At 30.3% G+C, this 22543-nt stretch overlaps 5 protein-coding genes across 6 annotated transcripts; all 5 read left to right on the forward strand.

Moving 5' to 3' along the window:
• The first annotated feature begins 3232 nt into the window (after window positions 1-3232).
• LOC110659766 (protein RALF-like 33) lies at window positions 3233-3989 on the forward strand. Its single transcript, XM_021817810.2, has one exon. It carries the CDS (start codon window positions 3376-3378, stop codon window positions 3739-3741), a length of 366 nt encoding a protein of 121 aa, XP_021673502.2. The 5' UTR covers window positions 3233-3375; the 3' UTR covers window positions 3742-3989.
• Window positions 3990-5350: 1361 nt separating this feature from the next.
• Window positions 5351-8443, forward strand: LOC110659736 (desiccation-related protein PCC13-62-like). Its single transcript, XM_058147662.1, has 5 exons — window positions 5351-5354; window positions 7476-7650; window positions 7755-7980; window positions 8070-8256; window positions 8340-8443. The coding sequence occupies exons 1-5, from the start codon at window positions 5351-5353 to the stop codon at window positions 8441-8443; spliced, it is 696 nt and encodes a 231-aa protein (XP_058003645.1).
• Window positions 8444-11565: 3122 nt separating this feature from the next.
• Window positions 11566-13621, forward strand: LOC110651232 (REF/SRPP-like protein At3g05500). Its single transcript, XM_058146838.1, has 3 exons — window positions 11566-11889; window positions 12229-12453; window positions 12962-13621. The coding sequence occupies exons 1-3, from the start codon at window positions 11848-11850 to the stop codon at window positions 13424-13426; spliced, it is 732 nt and encodes a 243-aa protein (XP_058002821.1). The 5' UTR covers window positions 11566-11847; the 3' UTR covers window positions 13427-13621.
• Window positions 13622-14121: 500 nt separating this feature from the next.
• LOC110651234 (ATP-dependent Clp protease proteolytic subunit-related protein 3, chloroplastic) lies at window positions 14122-18095 on the forward strand. Its single transcript, XM_021806495.2, has 9 exons — window positions 14122-14561; window positions 14693-14794; window positions 15282-15404; window positions 16318-16377; window positions 16729-16825; window positions 16925-16998; window positions 17352-17405; window positions 17494-17577; window positions 17686-18095. Exons 1-9 carry the CDS (start codon window positions 14271-14273, stop codon window positions 17779-17781), a joined length of 981 nt encoding a protein of 326 aa, XP_021662187.2. The 5' UTR covers window positions 14122-14270; the 3' UTR covers window positions 17782-18095.
• A 700-nt stretch (window positions 18096-18795) lies between these two features.
• Window positions 18796-22063, forward strand: LOC110651230 (uncharacterized). 2 transcript variants are annotated; one of them, XM_021806491.2, is made up of 8 exons: window positions 18796-19419; window positions 19514-19591; window positions 19681-19823; window positions 20065-20135; window positions 20293-20388; window positions 21095-21187; window positions 21311-21402; window positions 21678-22063. In XM_021806491.2, exons 1-7 carry the CDS (start codon window positions 18961-18963, stop codon window positions 21391-21393), a joined length of 1023 nt encoding a protein of 340 aa, XP_021662183.2. In that variant the 5' UTR covers window positions 18796-18960; the 3' UTR covers window positions 21394-21402; window positions 21678-22063. The 2 variants fall into 2 exon arrangements, with proteins under 2 accessions (XP_021662183.2, XP_021662182.2); XM_021806490.2 differs by having other exon boundaries at window positions 18797-19419; window positions 21489-22063.
• Window positions 22064-22543: the final 480 nt, after the last annotated feature.

A 22543-nucleotide genomic window follows, 5' to 3' on the forward strand; every position in this document is an offset into this window, starting at 1 on the left:
AAATAATTATGATTCTAGAGAACAATTAGAGTTAAAGTGACTTTGAGGATTTCTTTTGATCTTTCTTATATTCATGTTTAGCAAGATCCCTGAGCATTGCTTACATGCCAGGATGTTGAACCTGTATCTTACCAGTCCTTATTCATTTCTCGATGGGTATGCGCATGAATTTGTAAGTTTCCTGCAAGTGGGACTATTTTTTTTCTTTTCCCTTTAAATTTGTGAATATCCCTTCACATTGGTGGCAATATGTACAAGGTCAACTGCAGAATGCGGTGTGATAAAATAACAGGTAATGGAGTTGTTGGCCAAATTGGGAAATTAAGGGTATTTCTGTCAATCAAGAGAGTGTCTTTCTTTGATCTGCATGTTAACCTTGTGTTTAATTAAAAGTAAAATGTGAATTGTTACAAAATTAATACTAAAAGGGGAAAATGACGAGCAGAAGAATTCCGGGGATACTTTTTATTTTCAGAATTTTTTAAAAAATATTTTGTAGAAAATATTTTTTAAGAGACAGTTGGCTTTGGTAGGCCGAGTGTCCGGACGCGCAAACACCGTCTGGGTGATCTGTAATGGGTCCCATGGTTTAACGGCTATTAAGAAGTTTCACGTCAGCGCTTTCTCTCTTGCTTAACGCCGTTTACACTTCGTCAACCTATCTGCAAATACTAGAGTTCTTGCCGTTGTTATTTCAAACGCGGTCACGCGCCAAGCAATGAGTGTCTCTGGTTATTGTTTTCTTGGTTTTGTTTTTTTTTCTTTGAATCATAAAACCCTTCGCTTTTGGTTTATTGCGTTGTACTTTATTCAATTCTGTGTTCTTTTCATTGTTTCCTTGTTTACTTCTTCGGTTTGATGTTGTTGCCAATCTTATAAACACATGAAGCGATAATTTTAAACTGATTTATTTAAGATGTTTTAGAGTTTATAATATATACTTACAAACTTTAAAAAATATATTTTTTATGCTTATAAATTGAGTTTTTATAAATTAATTGAATTAAATATTTTAATATAGTATCATTAGTTAATTTTATAATTTCATTATATATCTTCATTATATTTATTTTCATATTTTCATTAAAAAAATTTTTCTTGTAATAATTTAAATAGATTAATTATGTTAACTTAAATAATTTAAATTTTATTTTTTTATATAATATAAAAAAGATCCAATAATTTTATTTTTTAAATTTTGTTTTCTTTCATTTTTTTTTCAACTTGATAACTAATAAATATATCTTGTCGCCTATTTTTAGGATGTTTTTGGATACTGCAGAAATTTTTTTTAGAGCATCTAATTAATCACAATTGTTATCATAAAATAATAATTTGTCCATTCATTTAAAAAAAATCCTGCAAAACCATAATTTAAAGATTTTAGGGAAAAATAAAATTCAAAAGAAATAAGGTCTTAAAAAAAAGAAAATATTTTAGAAATTAAATATTACTTATTCACATAAAAAAAATTTAAAAAGAGGTTTATTTTAATATTAAAAAATGGTGATATTTTTATATCTGTAGAAAAATGAAAAAATAAAAAAAAATTAAATAAATACAATATTAAAATTTTATTGGTAAAATGTGAATAGCTAATTAATTTATTAAAAAAATTATTTATAACAATAATGAAAATCTCTTACATTTTTATATGGAAAAGAATTTTATGTACGGTATAAAAAGATAATTTAATTTAATAATTTAAATAATATTTAAAAAATTGTAATATTAGTCATGATGACTGGAAATTGATTACATAAAAAGGAATTAATTAACGATGAGGGTTGCTGGGTAAGGAGGACTAGAATATACGTGCAACGCAAAAACCCTAGATGCCGTCCTTCCTCTCCTTTTTTATAAAATTTTTTAATAAAAAATTATAAAAAAATAACTATTCCTCTCTCCTCGTCTACCAAACAAATGCAAGAGAGCAAGAGAGGGCAGAAAAAGACAAGCGGTCAACCAGCAAAATGTGTTTTCAGATATGGACTTTGTTAATCTTTCCATCCATCTTTTGGCCTTCCATTTGCCAAGTTGGATACTAATGGTAGGCTTTTCTCTTGTGGAATCCTGTTTCTTTCCATATATAATTTTTCAAAATTAAATTCATAAACTGATAATAATATTTTAATATTATAAGATTTAATAGGGACAATATTAAAATTTAAAGAGAAAAATTATAAATACTTGAATCCAAGTTTTAAAATTACCTGCTTCATTTCTTTGTATGTATGATTAGAATTAATCTTTAACTTACTGGTAGCCCATTATTATTTGTATAATGATATTGACTTCTAAAGTTAATTACTCTATATATCGAGAATATTAAAAAATAATTTTTATTTAGATATAAAAAATATTTTTAAAATATTTTAAAAAATGAGACCTATATTTTTTAGAAAGAGAATATATATGCACTAAATAAATCTAATAATTTTTTCATTTGTAATTGCAAATATTCTCTATGCTCAATAATTAAATGTCTGTTTGTCATTTGAGGCTAGAGAGTTAAAATTGATTTTTTAAATAAAAATATTATTTTAAATATTAAAAAAAGTAATTTAAAAGAAATTATTTTATTATTTTAATAATTTAATAATTAAAATTTATTTAATTTTAATTTTAAATTAATTTTTAATATTTTTTAATTAATATATTTAAAAAATAATTTTTTTAAAAATATTTTCAATAATAATATTAAACAGACTCTAAATAATTACATATCATATTCTACGCGTGATAATGGCCTTCATTTTAGTTTGAAAAATAATTCTCCTCTACTTTGTAATCTTTTGTCCTCTCTTGAAATCAATCAAACAATTTGTTGTTTTACTATTAGTTTTATTAAAAATCAATTTTTTTAAGTACAAAATTTGTTGGGGTTTGCTTTTTAAAAAAAAATTTAGGTGAGTTGATTTATTTTTTAATAGAAAATAAGAAAAAAAAATAATATGATTTGATTGCTGAATATTATGAGATAAATACCTCAGTGTTGAACTGATTTTTCAATGAAATGAGTTGGTTTGTTGATGAAAAGTCAGATTCTAGAATGATTAACAACTTTTTTTTCCCTTTGCTTCCTATGTCAAAAATCTGTTAAATGATTAACACTTACCTAATCCTTTTATTAAGTGGTTCCCCATGTCTGCAAGGAATGGCATTTTGGTAAATAAGACCTAACTCGAAGTCAATAATTAATGGTTGGCTTCTTTATAAGTCTCCAACCAGCCCTTAGCTGTTGTCTCAAGCTCAGCAGAAGAATAAAGAAACCCATTAAGCAACAGAAGAGAGAAAAGAAAGAAAGAAAGAAAGAAAGGAATCCTCAGTTCAAGAAACAAAGAAAGAGGGATTCTTTGTGGTTTCTGTCAAAGAATGGCCAATTTGTTAACTTCTTCTTTCATGATTTGCGCTGCCTTATTCATCTTGATCTTGATGAGCGCATCATCCACCGTTCAGGGAAGTGGGGACCACCAGCAACACCTGGGATGGATACCCATCAGATCATCCTGCAAAGGGTCCATAGCAGAGTGCATGGCCGGTAATGGGGAGGAGTTTGAGCTGGACTCAGAGATCAGCAGGCGCATTTTAGCAACCACTAAATACATCAGCTATGGAGCACTGCAGAGGAACACTGTTCCCTGCTCTAGGAGAGGAGCCTCGTACTACAATTGCCAGCCTGGGGCTCAGGCCAACCCCTACAACCGCGGCTGCAGCACCATTACGAGGTGCAGGAGTTGATTTTATTTTTTTATATATTTTTTTTACCCATTTTATTTCAAAGTTTGGAGAGTTGGTTTCTGAAAGGAAGGAGATGCTGATGGTGATTGTTATTTTGTGTTATTGATGAAAATATTGTTGCCATAATTATATCTGAATTTCTCTGTAAAAGATTATTTTTATTATTTTCTTTTCAATGGGTTTTTTTTTCTTTTAATACTTTACATCAATTAGGTTAATTTAGCAAAGATCCGTTCTTTTTTTTTTTATTTGTCCATGCAAATGTTTAATCTTTAATTATCTGTGTTCTCATTGGCTGGTATTGTTTTCCCTTTTATTTCCATCTGGTAGATACTTACAGAAAACAAATGCAGATTAGAGAGTAGATTACTGTGTCTGTATGCTGATAAAAATTGCAGAGTTTTGGGATCTAAATTTGTGAATTATGTCACTGTCAAGAATTCTTCTTTCATCTTTTTTTTCCCAAAACTCATCTCTGCATGTGAATTATTCTTTGGTAATGGGATGGGATGGATGCATGAGATTGATCCATTGATACTTTGGATAATCTAGTGAAGAAAATTATCTATTCCAAATTGGAGTGGTAGCCTGCCTTGCCCTGTATTTTGCTGCAGTAAGGAATATAACTATAAAGAGGAACTGACTTGAAGGGTAGGAACTGTGACAGTCAGGAAAGCTAACCAGAGAAAAAAAGGGTGGTAAAAAATTAGGGAAAAGAATATTTTAATAGCCTGCGATTTATGCATTTTATTAATAAGGTTATGAGATTTTCTTTATTATATTATTACATCATTAACGATTAAAGACAAAATTATTAAACAATATCAATATATAATGAGGTGATAAATCTCTTCGTATTCTTAAACTAGCGTGATAATTGGGCTCATTTATTTGGGTGTATATAAATAGAATTTATTAATTTTACCCACTATTACGAAGAAATTAATAGGCAAATGGGTATACACATGAGAGAGTAGGGGTGTATAAGATTTTTGGCATCTCAAATTGAAATGGTATCAGCTTTAGAATTTGTATAGAGTCGAAATCAAATCAAAAGTTTATTATAAGTATAATTTTGAGATATATTATATATTTTTAATATAATTATATATATTTATATGTAATATTTATATTGAGAATTAAATTGAATAAAAATTAAAATATTAAATAATTGAATAAATTTATATTAAAAATCAATTTAATTTAAATTTAAATTTTATCAGAAAGCATGGTAGGTGTTTTAGGTAAAAAAAAAAAAAAAGAAAAATCTAATTTTCATTGGTTCACTATGTTCACCTTTTGGGTGACTATGCAAAGCCTCTCACATTGGACCAATAGGGAAGAGAGTTATTAAAATTTTTCTTTTAATTTTAATTTACAATCATCCGAGACAGAAATTGAACCAATCGGTGAAAACTTACATGACTCTGCTCATCAAGCAATGGATAAGGGATGGTGTTGTGTTGCTGCCTGTTAACTATTTAGATCTGTGCCATGTACTGAAAGGCCTTCACGTGAAACTGTATGATTTGAATAATTGAGAGCAATAACATTAATTTTCTCAATATTTTTAAATTTGTTTTTCGGTGGCAATGTTTGGTAGGCAATGATGGGTAATGGGGTCCATTTGCCCTAACTAAAAATTTTACATAAATCAAAATCAAAAACCCAACTGTGATTTGGTCCTCTCTTTTGCCAATTCACCAAATTTATGCAAAGGGAGCAGACCTCTCAGGATCCTTTACTCTTTATACAAACATAGATGGCTCACCAATTGAATTTGAAATTCCCCACCACCCCTATGTAAAGTACCAGCGAGATTCTATGAGATGTGAAATCCATATCTTGCAAAAAGCAATGGACCCCTCCTCCTATCTTGTCAATCAGAATCAAAGGCATTTTGGTCTGGCAGGGCCCATATGACTTTATCACAGGCTTACTTTACATTGGACCATTTTACTACATGGGTCCTCTTTTCTTCTCGCAACACTTTACACTTGGGACACTTTTTAGAGGGAAAGAAAAATAATGGGAAAAAATAAAGAATAAAAATAAAAATTATTTTTTTTGTTTGAATTGAGTGGAAAAAATATTAAAGAAAAAAATATTTTATAAATAATAAAATTATAATTTTATCCTTAAATTAAAAAGAAAATTATAAAATATATAATTATATTTATAATTTTAAATATTTCTCTTCTATTTTTCTTTAATTTTAATAGATTTTTTTCTCTATAAATTTTCCTCCCTTATTTTTTACTCAATTCAAATAAAAAAATAAAAAATAAAATTATTTTTCTCTCATATTTTCTTTCATTTTTAACTTTTCTCCCTTCCCAATCATAGGGTTAGTAGTTTAATTTACCCATACTTAATTGCTGAGAGTACCTTAAAAATGGCCAATTGCTTTTTCTATAGATACACAGTGGCTATGTGTGATTCATACATTGTCTTCAAGTGATATACCCTTTTCTTTTTAGCCTATGAATTTGGGATTTTATTATCAAAAGAAAAGGAAGAAATATTTTTTGTTTTACAGGAAATTTCTCATTTGCTCAAAGCAGTGATATTTTATCAGCACATTATATAAAATAGTAAAATAATAAGATATTAATAAATATATAAATATAATTATTAAAATTTAAAAAAAATTATTTTATAATTATAATTTTTTAAGATTCATTATTCATATATATATTCACTATTAACTTGTTATTTCATGTAAATTATCTTATATGAAATAATCAATATATTATATAATTTTCCTTCAGGGAAATTAAATTTTGTAAATAAGGGAAGCCATAAGCTTTGGTGGAACTCAATCTTTCAAGGGGAAATTCTTTATTATTATTATTATTAGAAGCTGTTTTGTCTTCATATTATCCACAATAGATATAACTCACATTTATTTTAATTTGGAAGGGCCATTTTCTGTGACTTCAATGGCTTCTAGTACAACCACCAAATCTTTCATAATTTTTACCAAACAAGTCATGACTCTTTAATTTTTGTAGTATTATTAAATATAGCAGTTAAGTTTTATTTATTCAATTTTTATATGCAATTATATATAATATTTTTAATAAATATATAATTTTAATATTTAAAAGTATATATTAAAAGGATTTATTAATTAATTTAATTAAAAATTACATTAATTAATTTGAAATCAATTGAATTACAATCAAATTAATAGGGTGGTTGAAAATCATAAAAACACTATTTATGATATAAATCTAGATAGATAGTTCTATAAAAGAACTCTTAAATACAATTACAAAAGCTTTTACATGCTCTAAATTCAAAAAGTCTAAATCCAACAAGGCCATCAAACACATCATACAGTTTTGCATAATTACTGAGATCTGCCAAATGCAAGCGTTTGGTAAAACAACAGGACCCTATAATTAATGAATAATTGTGATGGATAATAAGCCATGTCCTTATCCTAACATTCAACATTAAGTTAAAGGGTTTTTGTATTAACTTATAAGTCCATTAAATTAAATTATAATTTCTTCAAAAAATATATAAATATACCTATTTGTTTATAATACTTATAAGCTAAATTGCTAAGCTAAAGAAGAAATAATCTGAGATAAATAACTTTTTATTTTATTGCTTATAAACTAGTTTAACCAAGTTTGTGCCTTTTTGATTCTTCTACTTTCATGTTCTTCCTCTTTGGTGCCACAATTAGACATTGATCTTCTTGAAATTTCTCTGATTTTTAGAGTACCTGGAGGCTGAGTTCTTTTTGCGTGGATCTTTGGGTCATGGCTTGGACAAGTTTGCTCCAAATTTAACCTTTGGAGGCCCAAAGCCCATGGGTGCTAGGAAGGCTAATCTCGACCCTTTCATGAGAGAGATCATTAAGCAATTTGGTTTGCAACATCTAGGACACTTGAGGCTTGGAGTTTTGATAAACTCAAAATTTTCATTTGAATTGCAGACAAATATGCTTAATTAATTAGTATTCTTGACTGTTTGGTGATGACGTATCATATATGCAGGGTAATTAACAAAATAGTAAAGGGATTTCCAAGGCTATTGCTAGATTTGAGTGCAGAATCATTTGCTGAAGTAATAAATATGGCATTCGGGCGGCCATTATCACCACCTTTTGATCCTTATGCTACTGGACTCAACTTCCTCATTGCTTCCTACTTCATCCCTTACGTTGGTCTCACAGGATTTGTTGGAGCAAACCCAAAACTCCAAGCCTCCCTTTCCAAAAAGGTTAAAAAAAAAAAAAGCTAACGCAAATTGAAAATTCAGTAACCATATATTGCTGAAATTTGATTGGTGGTACATGTGTGTATGTTCAGATTGTTGCAGGGCTTCTGGCAGTAGAGGTAGGGCAAGATGCAGTAATCCGAGCATTTCTAAATGAGAGGGCGATGGAGAAGGTGGAGCCATATGGGACAACGGTGGGAGAATTCACAGGTCGCCTTTCGGAGCTAAGGAATAAGCTAGGACATGCAGGCCTAAAAGATAAAGGGCTGCAGATAGGTGGTAAAGGGAAAATCAAGGGCAAAATTCTTTGCTGGAGACAAGTTCTCTGTTGGGTATGGAAGAAGACCTCTGGAGATACTCAGAATTTTTGTATGGAGGTGGTGATGAGCACGTTCCTGGAGGTTTCTTCCCCTGGACTAATGGTCGCATTGCCAGATTTCGTATGCACCTGCACTGCGATGCTTGATTTCTTGGTTTTTCTTGGATTTTTTTTGTCTTTTTTTTACACAAAAATAAAAAATAGTTTTTTTTTTTTATTATTATTATAACACTCAAATTCAAGATATCATCGTTTTGGTGATTAATTATTTCTTTTATGGGATTGAAAATGCCCCATCTCTTAATTTCTAATTGGAAAAACTAAAACTGTAAGGAAAAATTGCAGTTCTTTTAGGGAAAGAAAAGTTTATCATATAAAAATCATTGAAAACAAACAGGCGGCTGCAGGATTATATTTCGAAGGGCCAAAATTTAAACAATCGTATAATTCATTTTTTAAAATAAGTAATATGAGTTTCAATAAATATGAATAATTAATTTAAGAAAAATATTTTGTTGGTCCGCCTCTGAAAACAAAGATTAATTAAAATAGGGAAACCAAAAAGATAATTAAGGGTGTTTATCATTTTACTTAATTCATAACATTATAATGAAGTTTTATGTATTATACCATGCTAATGAAAATGTTAATGACTTAAAAAACGTTGATAATAAAGATTAATTAAAGTAGATCAACCAAAAATGTTTTACGAGTGTTTATCATTCAATAATAGAGTAATTTTTTTTAATAATTATTCTTAAATGAATTAATAAAATTTAATCTAATGGCTAAAAAAATAAAGTATAAATAAAGCTGATTAAAAATAAAAAACACCGAAATGGAAATAAGGTCTTTATATTATATTTATTATATTTTATTTTTTAAAATACTACAACAAAATGATATTATAGTTAATTTTGAAATATTATATTAAATATATTTTTTATTAATTAATATTAATTTAATATATTATAATCGACAAGTTCAAAGGTGTTGCGGGTATGTTTTATATATATGTTTTTATTATATTAATGTAATAAATAAATAAATAATATTTATATTAAATTATATTCATCTTTATTCTATATTAATATAAAATATTATACTTATAGCATTTAAATAAAATTATTATTTACCAATAATTATTAAAAATAATATAATATTTATTATTTACTTAATATAATACATTGAATAAAAATATTTGATAACAAAAAGAATTTAATTACAGAGTCTAGTTAAAAAATAAGATAATAATAATACTGATTAAAAAATATAAATTAATTAACCTATCTACAAAAAAGCCCCATACTATTTTTATGATAATAGATTTAGTATAAAAAAATAATATATATACATATTATTTTAAAATATTTTTAATTATTAAAACTTAAATTAAATCACTTGTAAATTACAATGGAATTTAAAAATAAAACAAATTTAATTATTTCTTATAAATTAAATCTATAAATTTAATAAATTAACAAGTCCAATAGATATTATAAAAAGCTTATAGATATTTTTTTTTTAGTTTTTTAGATAATAATAATCATAATAATAACATTATTATTATTTAAATTCAAATTGTATTATTTTAAAGTAATATTTATAATAAAAAATAATAAAAGAGGGAAGTAATATTGCTAAAATAGATCATTAGCTAAATTGTTATTATATTTTTCTTATAAAGAAATGAAAATTTGACATTCCATTAATATAACATTGGTGTAAAAAGTAAAATTTATTTTATAATAAAATAAAGTTAGTTTAAAATTGATTTAATAAAGATAATCATAATAATTAATGTAAATTTAACAATTGAATAATTAAATAATTAAAAACATTTAAAATGACAATAAAAAATAAAATAGTATAAAATATTTGAATTCATATATTAACACTTAAGTTGATTAAAAATTAAAATAAATGAATTAAAATTAAAAATTATAATTATTAAAATAAAACATTTAAATAAGATTTTGAAAGGGACTGAAACTTTTTTTTTTTCATAAAATTTAACTAATTAGAAAGGGAAAAAACAGTAAGTAATAAATCAAAAGTTTTTAGTCGAGGGTAAATAAACTCCCACATTTTTAGTCGAGGGTAAATAAGGTCAAAATTAAATTTTAGATTAAATAAGTTATTATACTTTTTAATTAAGACTAAATAAGTCATTATTTAATAAAATATTATTTTTTAATTTAAATATTAAAATTATTTATTCTTTAATTAAAATTAAATTAATATCGTTGTGTTTGAAAATTTTGTAGAGAGGGGGAAAATAAAGGATATTTTTCTATTTATTATTTTCTTTATCTTTGTTTGGATAAGTGATAAATAAAAAAAGAAAAAAATATTTTTCTTTATTTAAGAAAAACATAAAATGAAAATAAAATAATTATATTTTTGTAAATTTATTATTTACTTCCTTTCTTAGCTTTTCTTATCCTTTATTGTTTTTCTAAATATATAATTTCAAAATAAAGGTAAACTTCACACGTAGAGATATTAATAGGTAGATATTTATAAAAATTACTCTACCCGAACTCAAACTCGATTAATATTATGAAAACTCGAACTCGTTTCAAACCCATTTAAAATTTATTATCAATTACCCGAACCCGTCTCAAACCCGATTATTATTATCCAAAAAAAACTTGAATCAGTTTTAATTTTATATATTTTAATTAATATTTTATATAAAAAATTATTTTAATTAATAATTTACATTTTAAAAATTTAATACTTTCATAAAATATTTAAATCCTATGTTATATAAAATAAAATTTATAAATATTATTATAAAAATATATATTTTATATTTAATTAAGTATTTATGTAAACGAATTCAAATAATAGATACTCAACATATAAAATTCGAACTCAATTCAAACTTACATCAAATATTATTTTTCAAATTTTAACTCATTCCAAACTCGATTATATAATACCCAAACTCGTCCTATTAGAGTTCAATCGAATCGAATACCTATAAAAACTTGACGCATTCTTTCATATCTTTTGTCTTTTATTCTCTTTTATTTTTTCAAATAAATGAGGGAAAGTGAAAATCTTTAATTTTTTTTAATAAAATAAAATTTAATTTTTGTATTTCAAAAATTTTTAAGAAAAATGGCGGTTCCGGCCGTTCAATGATGGTTTATGAGTATTATTTTATTTATATTTAAAATTAAAGTTTAATGTGGAGAAATTAATTTTTATAATTTACTAAAAAATCCATGAAAATCCACATTCCAAGCCGATCTTCTGGAATGATCCGTTTCCTTAGTCCATAACTCCATATGCAAACTTAGCCAAGAAGAGTCAACGGCACGTAAACCAGCGAAACTGCAACTGGTTTTCACACGCCTTTTCATCACAGCCGTCCATTCCCATCAACATCCGGGCTTTCTTCCCCGTCTATAAATAAAGAGAGGTTTTGCGGTTGTTTCAACCACCGTTTGATCACTTTTTCATTGACGACCGAAAGTTGGGTCTCTTTTTTCAAACTTCGACGACTGCGTTTTGATTTTTGATCTTCCATTTCCGCAATCATGGCCGAGGGCGAAGGAAACGTGAATATGCAACAACAGATGGTACTGTTTTTTCAATGATTTTTATCCTGTTTTTGTTATGATTTGAGAAATTAGGCTTCAATCGCTTAATTGTTCTTTTATATGGGCTTCAATCGATGATTGAAATGCTTTCTAGAGATGTTTGGTTGCTGAGAAAACTGTCGAAAGGAAAATATATGAAAACTGCGATCTTGTTCTTTTTAATGCAATTGTTTTCAGATGCAAACAAAACAAAGCTTATTGAGTATGATTCCCGATGATATTCATTTTATGGAGTAATATTGTGGAATAATTAAATATTTGGTTCAATTATAGAAAATCCTAATTAACATCCCGTGGAATTGAATTATTTATGTTTAGGAAAATGAGGAGGAAGAGAGGCTAAAATATTTGGAATTTGTGCAAGTGGCTGTTATTCATGCCGTTGTGACCTTCACAAACCTCTACCTTTATGCCAAGGAAAAGGCTGGTCCATTGAAGCCTGGGGTTGAGACCGTTGAGGGTACCGTCAAGAGCGTGGTTGGACCTGTCTATTACAAGTTCCACGATGTTCCCAATGAGGTTCTCAAGTTTGTAGATCGCAAGGTGAGTCTTTTTCTGCTGTGTGTAACTTTGTCTATCTGTTATACATGTGGAGGAGGCTGGGATCAAAGGCTTCCTAAATAGGGGGTTGATTGCTTTACGTTGGTTAACAATTCATTAGTGTGAACTTTTAATTGAGTTGGGTTTTGAGTGCAATTTTAATCCAGTTTGGATTTTAAAAAAAAATTTAGTTCATCACAAACATGATCCCTTCCACGTATAATTATATTCATATTATTCAGTTATCCATTTGAGTCCGGTTCCTCTTAATGGACAGCATTTATGTTTTGTGTGAACATTTCTTAGCTGGTGCTGAAGAACATACATCTTGGATTGGGTTTATGTAACTGGAAAACTGAATTGCGAACAATTTTAATGTTGTTATGATCAGCATTATAGATATGAAGTTTTGTATATTCTTAGAAATAGAAGTCCTAATTGCATACTATTGCGTGTTCTAATTTGTTCTAATTGAGTGACAATTGAATTTTTTTTTTTTATATGGTTGCAGGTTGATGAATCTGTCACTAATCTGGATAGTCGTGTTCCGCCAGTTGTCAAGCAGGTGTCTGCTCAAGCTTACTCAGTAGCTCGAGAGGCCCCTGTGGCTGCTCGTGCTGTGGCGTCTGAAGTTAATCAAAGTGGTGTGAAGGAAACTGCTTCTGGATTGGCAAAAACTTTGTACACCAAGTATGAACCTAAGGCCAAGGAGCTTTACTCCAAGTACGAACCAAAAGCAGAACAATGTGCAGTCACCGCGTGGCGCAAGCTCAATCAGCTGCCGCTCTTCCCTCAAGTGGCACAAGTTGTTGTGCCAACTGCAGCTTATTGCTCTGAAAAGTACAACCAGACGGTACTAAGCACTTTTGAGAAGGGATACCGAGTTTCCTCTTATTTGCCTTTGGTGCCTACGGAGAGAATTGCAAAGGTGTTTAGCGATGATGTGGCTCAATCCACGCCACTTGTTTCCAGCTGAGCAAGATGATTTTGTGCTCAAGAAATGGATGTTGGTGTGATTATTATGTATTTTCTTTTGATTGTGTAGTGTGTTTAGACAAATATGCGTGTGATGGTGTGTTTTGAAGATACATAATGTGAAATTGAGAATAAATGGTCAATAGCCCAATAGAGTTATTGGTCAATATCTAATTGACTTTTTTCGTTCTTTTAATTTATGTAGAATATAGTGATTTTGATTTAGAATTTATGGGTCAGAGTGACGTAAAAAAAAATGCTAGTAATTTCCTGGTTCTATTGTTGTATAAATCAATGTCATCTCTTCAAATTTTCATTTCCCAAATTTGCGAAAGTTCTGCAAGGTGAATCTACTGATTTAATGAAACCATTTTTTCTAATTTTTTATTTTTCAAATTGATTCAAGGTGGCCAGATCCATTGGGAAATGGATGTGCACCAATAGGATTGAAATTTCAGTTGTTGGAATTGCTGGTTGAGTTTTGTATTATTAACTTATATGATTAAGTTTTTACTATTATAAATAAATATTTTTAAAATAAAATTATTATTTGTATTTAAAAATAATTGAAAAATAAAATTTTGTTTAAAAAAAATAAATTACTTTTAAATTTTAATCAAATAATGCAAAGTTATTACATGTGAATTTGAATTTTATTTAAAAAAATTACGAATAGCTCTAAAAATCTCTCAAAAGAATCCGTAATAACGACACCGGGCATGTTTGGAAAGCCCTACTAGGCCCACCGCTTCACCATCCCAATCTCTGGTGAATTCCATACTTCCATTCTTCAAAGTTCAAATAGAAGCCTTCGGGCACAACACAAGTCACCGGAAACAGAAACCATGGCTACTTGTTTTCGAGCTCTACCAATAAACTATTCAATACCATCTTCAACTTTTAATTCTCAATCACTCAAAAGAAGAAATCTCAGAATTAATTGCTCTTCAATTGATGCAAGAAATTCGGCTAAGATTCCTATGCCCCCAATAAACCCTAAAGATCCTTTTCTCTCAAAGCTAGCTGCCGTGGCTGCCAATTCACCTGAAAAGCTTCTTGAGCGACCTGTGAGTTCTAATACGCTGCCGTATCTTGACCTCTTCGACTCTTCCCAGCTCATGGCCACCCCCGCTCAAGTAAGCTTCTCTCGCTGCAATTTTCAAGTTGATTATTTATTTAGTTTATTATTATTATTATTATTATTAGTAGTAGTGTTTTTCCGGTTTCGTAACATTGGTTTGAAAATGATTTTTATCGGTTGAATTAGGTGGAACGATCAGTGTCGTACAATGAGCACCGGCCGAGGAAGCCACCACCGGACTTGCCTTCATTACTTCTCCATGGGAGAATAGTTTATATTGGCATGCCTGTAAGCTTGTCATTTAGGGATTTGGCTTTAGTTCTTAATTATGTTTTAGCGAAAGTGCACTCTCACTATTCACTTGGTTGCTAGGTACTTACATGAACAAAAGATATCCTGATTTAGAAAAAATGTCTAAGCCTAGTGAGTGTGATGATCAGTCTTGTCAAAAGTGTTTAACGTGCTTGACAATTGTCATAATAGCTATGATAAAGTATTGAAGACTGATTTCTTTTCTGCACTTATTGGTCTTTCTTGCATTTTAGCTTCACCCTTAGAGTTGGTATGACAGTATCATTTATTGTAAAAAGTACATCATTTAGTATCTATTTTTTCTTGAGCGATATGTATTTGCTTATTTAAAGGTAGAAGCGATGGTCAGTCTGAACGTCCATATATTTTGATACTAAGCAATATGGTTTATAATTGCCCTCCCTATCACGTTGTTTGTGAATCCATTCAAAATGTTTAACATTTGTTTCATAATTTCGTTCAGCTGGTGCCTGCTGTCACAGAGCTCGTTGTTGCTGAATTGATGTACTTGCAGTGGATGGATCCCAAACAACCAATTTATATGTACATAAATTCCACAGGAACGACACGTGATGATGGTGAAACAGTAAGATTTGCGTTAGACATTGGAATATATCATCATATTGGAATATATCATCATACTTTTGAAATGAGATATGCTCAAGGATTTGTATTCTGACAATCTCTTCAATCTCCAAAATGGAAGTTTGCTTGCATCTAATCCTCTCCAAAACCCCATGATGGTGGGAGCCTTGCACTATGCTGTGCTTTTCTACATGTTTGTACTTGACATATTGTAGGTATAAATAGCCTCTACTATTGGAAAATTCTGATTGGCCAAGAGTAATTCAGTTTGGATATAATTCCTAATGCTGAGTGAATATCTATTAGACTATGACAACGTTAGAGGTTATTGTTTATGTTGGGGTTCAGAATTTCTCACGAAATGCATCCAACTATCCAGTTGCGTATACTGATTCCACTGGGGAAATCAGCATCTGCAGGTTCATGAACAGTGTGATCCCTCAAGCATGCCACATGGAAAATGCATGTGATGGCATGTGTTTGTATGACTGGATGTCTGCCTTCTGCTTCCTTGAAGGCTGGTAGCACCGAAGAAGATGTGGTACTTTGTTGAGCCCTCAGTATAGCCTCTGAATGAGGATGTTTAAACTGTACCTGATGATATTGGTCTACACTGAACTTGGGGTGAATTTGAATATGTCTGTTTTTTATTTTACAGAGGAAAGCCTTTATGAACTTTGAAAACCATTGTGTTATTGGGTGACTTGGTTGCTTGACATGGTGACATTTTGGTATGTGTGTAAATGTTTCAATTAGTCTTGAAACAAGTTAGAGCCAACCTAATGATCTAAATTAGATGCCGACATGGATATGTTTTTCTCCTTAGACTTATTTATTGATTCTTTACATAATTATTCCAAAAATTTCTTTCCCAATGCATTAACTTAATGAATAAAAAAATCTTTACTTTTTAGGTGGGAATGGAAACAGAGGGTTTTGCTATTTATGATTCAATGATGCAGTTAAAAAATGAGGTGAGTTATCTTTTGCAAAATTGTATTTTCATTATTTTGTTGGTGATGGTACCAAAACAGGTTGACTTATGTAGTGACTTGGTGATGGTTTTGACGGTAGAGGTGGGTAATTATGGTGGCAATAGTTATCATTCTATTTTGTAACTCAATTCCGACTACAATTTTATGAGGCAGATGCTTAAAATTTATTTTGTTGGTGCTCCTGGAATTTTGTTATCTAACTATTTACACTGAAGGAAATCTGTTCATAATTATTTGATCAATTTGACTTTTGCATATAAATGTGAATGTATGCTTGTGTGTTCTGTCCTAGGATTTTGCTTTGTGACTGGGTTATTGTTGCTCAAACAGATACATACAGTTGCTGTTGGAGCTGCTATTGGCCAGGCTTGTCTACTACTTGCAGCAGGAACAAAAGGCAAACGGTTTATGATGCCACATGCAAAAGGCACAAAGCAATTTCTTGTTAAATTTGCATTGAATTATTTTTATGCATTTCATCCCAACTTTTATTCAAAGCTAAGTGTTCTTTTAAATTATATTTCAGCCATGATCCAACAGCCTAAAGTTCCATCTTCAGGTCTGATGCCTGCAAGTGATGTTCTTATCCGTGCAAAAGAGGTTAGTTAAATTTATTTTGTTGCTGGAACTACAGTTTCCAGGACAACTGGACAATGTGGTTTATATTTTCATATTATTGCTTTTAGATCCCAATGTACAATTGTTACTTGACTCCTCTGCATGTGGTCTTCTGCAGTCAAAAGAGGAATGCTTCTTAAAGACTAAAAATGTGATGAGTTAGAATCTAAACATGTCTTGTTTTGAACTTCCCACTTACATTTATGCTGTTGGTATGAATATAAGAAGTTCATCACTTCCTGGAACTTTGATCTGAGAGCCTTGAAAAGTTGCAACTGTAAATCAAATTGAAATTTATAATTCTGAAGATCTTACTGCCATAATTGTTTTTGCAGGCAATAACTAACAGGGATACCCTTATTGAACTTCTGGCCAAGCACACTGAAAATGTGAGTATGGCTTGTTAGCTTTCTTCAATTATTTAATGCAAATTGAGCTGGATTTGTTAACAACTTGAATAACTTGATTTTTCCTCAGTCTGTAGAGACAGTAGCTAATGTAATGAAAAGACCATTCTATATGGATTCTAGAAGAGCTAAAGATTTCGGGGTAATTGACAAAGTAAGTTCATATGTAATACTCATTTTTTTCTCTTGTATCCTTGTGTGTTCCATTTCCTGAAAGGGTTTTTGCATTTTAACTAATCTAATGTGCAAATATTATATCCAGATTCTTTGGCGTGGTCAGGAAAAGATAATGGCAGATGTTGTTCCTCCAGAAGAATGGGACAGGATGGCGGGCATTAAAATTGCAGATCCATTCTAGTGGTGCTTTAGAGGTTTGTAATGCTGGTTGTGGTGCACACAGTTGTCTTGGATGAAGCTAGACGCCATGGCCGACTTAAAGATCTGTGTTCAAGATGATATACTAGAAGGGTAAAAAGCCTTGTAGTGGGAACAATAAAATTACCTGTTGTGTGCAAAGATACTGATTCTGTACAATTTTACTTATCATCTAAGAAAAAGTAGGTATCTCAATACCCTAGGATATTATCTTTTCTTTCTCTTTTCCACCAATCCAAACAAAGTGTTAATTTGGAGGAGCTAAATGGATGGAGTTACAAATGATCAATTTATTCAGTGCTGGCTTATTCAAATGTAGGCATTCTTATTCGGTTAAAGAATATTTACTTGATTTTAAGTAAATTTTAAATATTTTTTTTTGAATATGTCTTTTTTAATAATATTTAAAATAATTTTTTTTTTTTTTTTACTTCAAAAAGTATATTTGAAGCATTATGCTAATCAGGGTCTTATATAGACGCATAGGCTTTAAACAGATTGAAGGATTGGAGGATGGATCACGGGCTGATCTAGTGAGTTCTTAAAAAATAATTTAAATATTATAGTTAATAATATAAGTAAATTTTTATTTATTTAATTTTTAATTTAAAAAAATATAATCTTGATGGTGTTTTTAAATTTTATATAAAAATATAAATTTAAATATTATTGTTATTTCTTTTAAGCATTTTTAAATAATATATAAAAAATATTTTTATAAATGAATAATTATTTTCTTTGTTAAAAATTTCAAATTAAGTTACAAAGATTCACAAATTTAAAATTTAGTTACAATCAAACTATGTATTATCTTAAATGTATTTAAAAAAGTATTTGATAAAAAAATATAAATATATAATATATATATATTTATTAATAAAAATAAAATATAAGAATTATATTATTAAATATAAAGAATAAATTATTGCCTAACTTATTAACGTCATAGACTTGTTGTAATTTATCCTATAAATAAAATAGTTAAATTGATGAAATTGAAAAACGAGTCTAACAAAATAATGCAGCAACCTTTCACAGAACAGGCCCCCAAACTGTAGCAAACAGCATATAAAACACTGGAGGGAAAATCAGTTAGTCTCCGCTCTCCTCCGGTGCAGTCCAAATTCCCAAAGTCTCCGGAAGGAAGAGATAGAGGGAGGACATGGGTAATCCCTCTTTCTCCCTCAGATTCGCCGTATTTCTCTCGTTCTCTGTCGCAGCTTCGTCTTCCTCTCAGTTCTATTTCTTCCAAAAATCACGCTCACCATTCCCTTCTTCACCTCCAATCCCTAAAGCCACACCCTCCGATTTGCTCTCCGTCTTAGGCCCCGCCAATCAATCCTCCAAAATCAATCCTGTCGTATCGCAAGAACTCATATCCTGCTTCAAATTCCTTGTTCCCTTCATTCCTCCAAACACCAAACCTCAGAATCAACACTCTTACGCTTGCGCTAATCGAAAACTCGCATCAGAACATATCATCCATGTTAGAAACCAGAGAGAAGAGAATGAGCTTATTTGGTGGCCGCCTGAACCAGTTCTGGAGCTGGCTCGCCTTGCCGTTGACTCTGGCAGCGATCCTGACGCAATCCATCGAGTTCTGGATCCTACGGTCTTACCTGTAAGTTCATATAAGCTTCTGTACATTATGCTTTTAGACTTGTATTTTCAAGATTGCTTGCTAGAATATGTAACCAGAGCATGTAATGTTTTAGATTCCTGACGTTGAAGGATCAAAAGAAAATCGATGTGAGCTCACTAGAACGCCATATGGGAGGCGTTTCATAAGTCAGGTTTTCATAAAGCCTGTTATATATTTCCTGTTTTTTGCTAGTATGGCCTACAATTTTTGTCAACGTACTATTTCTTTGTTAAATTGCAGGAGTTGAATTCTTATCTCAAATTTTTATTTGAAGTGATTGCTGCTCGAGGTCCCTCGATTGGGCTGGATGTTTCATTGAATCGCTATGATTTCTTTCATGGTCACCTCTTCCTTGCTACAAAAACAGGAAGGCTTGGTATATTGTAAGTTTGCATCTCTTTTCTCTCTTCGCTTGTAATTTTAAGGGTTTTTGTTACTAAGAAATGCTACAAGAATAGAACGCTCTCTTGAAGATACGATTGTTTTTATTAGGTTAAATGGGAAAGTTGTTTGAAGTATTCAAAAAGGTCACTTCTAGTGACACGACTCTTCTTAGTAAGTTTGTTATCTTATGGCGGTTTGTCGGTTTATTTATTGTTTTTAGTTTCTTCCTTAATTTTTCAGGTTTCATGCTAAAGAATACCCAGCTTATGATAAAGAAGTATTTCCATACAATATGGGATATTGTCAAAAAGGTCAAACTCAAATGATGATAACTTTGATCTTTGTTACTAAATCAGTATAACAGTTTTCATACCCTTATTCTTACTCCATTATACTGGATCAGCTCATTACTCATGAATTAATCTGTAGATATTGTGCTATTTCTAATGCAATTTTTTCCCCTTTCAGGTTCTACTGTAACTTATGATGATTCAATGAATTTTCGGAACATTCTCTGGCTTGCACCTTTTCCAAGCAAGTCCTCTAAAGCTTGGGAGGCACCGGGTAAACTTCCCATGTCAAACCGTGTCAAGTGACTGCTTTTGTATAATTGCAACTGAAAATTTACTGTTTCGTTGGATAAAATTCTGTTACATACCAATCCCATATCTCACAAGCTCTATTATTTCTCATCATTATATATTCAGTCTGAATGGCACCACCAAAGTGTTAAGCCCCAAAAAGCTGAATTTTATGCTTCTAGACAATATTTAAATGCTAAGTTACTTGTTTCTGGTTTTATCTGCTGGTGGTGGATGTCAAGAGGCTTAATTTTCTATAGTAACATCCTTCAAGGATGTTATTAGTTGTGCCATTAAATAGTTGGCCTGATCTCTTTAGTATGGATTGATGATATTGAGTTGCAGTTGCGTGGAACATATATAGCAAAAGGACATGATAGATTGCATATCATAAAGTTAATTCCTTTTCTGAGTTATACGAAGTTTTACATGAGGAACAAATAGGACTTGAATGTGTGCTTTTCTTTGTGTGTTTGTGTGTGCGTGCCATGGATGGATAACTTTCTTTGGAAATGTATGATATATATTTGCTAGAAGAACAATTAGCACAAATTATCTATTCTTTTGCTTCTTCAGGATTTGAGTTATTTGATATTATCTATAACTTTTTCAGCAAATACTATAATGTAGTTAGGTGTCAATATTCCTGCTGTACCTCATGTAATGCAGTTTGATATTTGATTTGATAGGAGTCCTTGTTGTGCTGGATGCCCGTCCAGGAGGAATCATATACCGAGATCTCATTCCTGAATATGTAAATTTTGCAAGGACCATATATGAAGGTCTGGGTTTCCATTATTCTTTCTTATACCATTTGTGAAATTAGAAGATTCAAACTATGAAGGCTTTACCATATCTTCATGATATTATTGGTCTTTACCAGAATGGTATTATTGGTGTGGCAGATGATTTTGGAGATGTTGTTGTTGATGTCAATTACTTGAATGTTGGAGGGACAGTTCCCAGTTATGAGATCTTCATATGCTGAATCCTTCAGGTAGGCAGCTCTTCTCTTTTTTGACTTGTTAGATAGTGGTATGTTGTAACCCTGCATTTTTGTCATTTTTTCCCTGTTCTCTTTAGGTGGTATATTTTGTATGGTCGAAATACAAGTTTTAATCCCTGGGACATTCTCTTGGAGACATTATTTATCTTTTCCAAAAGTTGCATTACCAGTTCGACTTTGCATCCGTGCCTAATTGCAATCCCCAAGACTATGAATACATGATAACTAGGTGTTTTCCGCCGGTGATAATTATATGATGACCACAGGGTGGGCAATTGATAGAAGAACCAAGGAAAAAAAAATCAGGGTCTGCATGAAAGAGATGCAGAAAATGATATTGCATTTCAAGTGAACAAAAAGCAGCACTGTTGGAAAGCACAGCTGCGTCAAATTTGTCAAGGATGCATTTTATGCTGATTACTGAGATGTGATTTTATGTGATGGATATAAAACGGGGGACAAGAAAGCCATGGTTGACATGAGCTTATTAGAATCTTAGCGCCATTGGATTAGCAGGCATGGATTAAAGGGTGATTTACCCTGAGATCCCCAGGGTTAGCTATAATTCATTATTTAGTTGGTTTCTGAATTTTGACAATTATATTAAAAGGTCCTTATAATTTAATTCCATCGACATCCATTAATTTTCTTATGCTTCTGCCGTTAGTCAGTATATATATTTATATAAAGAGAGAGAGAGAGAGAGAGAGAGAGAGAGAGAGAGTGCAGACCCTAGGGAGCTCAGGGTAATTCATCCATGATTATATGATTTTACTAGAATGTGGTAGAAGGTTTTCATCTGTCCACCATTTCCAATTAATTTGTGACAAGTCGATACCTAGTTGGCATCAAGTTGTGTGCAGCTTGGCCAGTGCTAAGTCTAAATCTGTGACAATGGTCCACGTATCAAGTAAACAGAAATCAGAATATCAGAATGTATCTTGTCTCTTATCAACATCTTCTGTTATTCAGTCTATAGAAAATGACTTTTTCTCATGATTCTTCTACAGACAACTTAAATGTAAAGCAACAATTTTCATGATTTTGAGTTATGTTATGAATTGATTGAAATTGATTTCAATTTACAAAAGGGAGTCAAAAGATGATTCAATTTTAAAATTTTATGCAAATT

The sequence above is a fragment of the Hevea brasiliensis genome, chromosome 5 (genome assembly GCF_030052815.1).
Source record: "Hevea brasiliensis isolate MT/VB/25A 57/8 chromosome 5, ASM3005281v1, whole genome shotgun sequence".
NCBI lineage: Eukaryota > Viridiplantae > Streptophyta > Magnoliopsida > Malpighiales > Euphorbiaceae > Hevea > Hevea brasiliensis.

Coding starts and splice junctions, on each gene's coding strand:
- LOC110659766 (XM_021817810.2), top strand. CDS start 3,376: ATGGCCAATTTGTTAACTTCTTCTTTCATGATTTGCGCTGCCTTATTC.
- LOC110659736 (XM_058147662.1), top strand. Junction 7,981..8,069: donor AAGCCTCCCTTTCCAAAAAG/GTTAAAAAAAAA, acceptor GTGTATGTTCAG/ATTGTTGCAGGGCTTCTGGC. Junction 8,257..8,339: donor TAAAGGGCTGCAGATAGGTG/GTAAAGGGAAAA, acceptor GGAGATACTCAG/AATTTTTGTATGGAGGTGGT.
- LOC110651232 (XM_058146838.1), top strand. CDS start 11,848: ATGGCCGAGGGCGAAGGAAACGTGAATATGCAACAACAGATG. Junction 11,890..12,228: donor TGAATATGCAACAACAGATG/GTACTGTTTTTT, acceptor ATTTATGTTTAG/GAAAATGAGGAGGAAGAGAG. Junction 12,454..12,961: donor TCAAGTTTGTAGATCGCAAG/GTGAGTCTTTTT, acceptor ATATGGTTGCAG/GTTGATGAATCTGTCACTAA.
- LOC110651234 (XM_021806495.2), top strand. CDS start 14,271: ATGGCTACTTGTTTTCGAGCTCTACCAATAAACTATTCAATACCATCT. Junction 14,795..15,281: donor TAGTTTATATTGGCATGCCT/GTAAGCTTGTCA, acceptor AATTTCGTTCAG/CTGGTGCCTGCTGTCACAGA. Junction 16,999..17,351: donor TTCTTATCCGTGCAAAAGAG/GTTAGTTAAATT, acceptor TTGTTTTTGCAG/GCAATAACTAACAGGGATAC.
- LOC110651230 (XM_021806491.2), top strand. CDS start 18,961: ATGGGTAATCCCTCTTTCTCCCTCAGATTCGCCGTATTTCTCTCGTTC. Junction 19,824..20,064: donor ACAGGAAGGCTTGGTATATT/GTAAGTTTGCAT, acceptor TTAATTTTTCAG/GTTTCATGCTAAAGAATACC. Junction 20,389..21,094: donor TAAAGCTTGGGAGGCACCGG/GTAAACTTCCCA, acceptor TTGATTTGATAG/GAGTCCTTGTTGTGCTGGAT.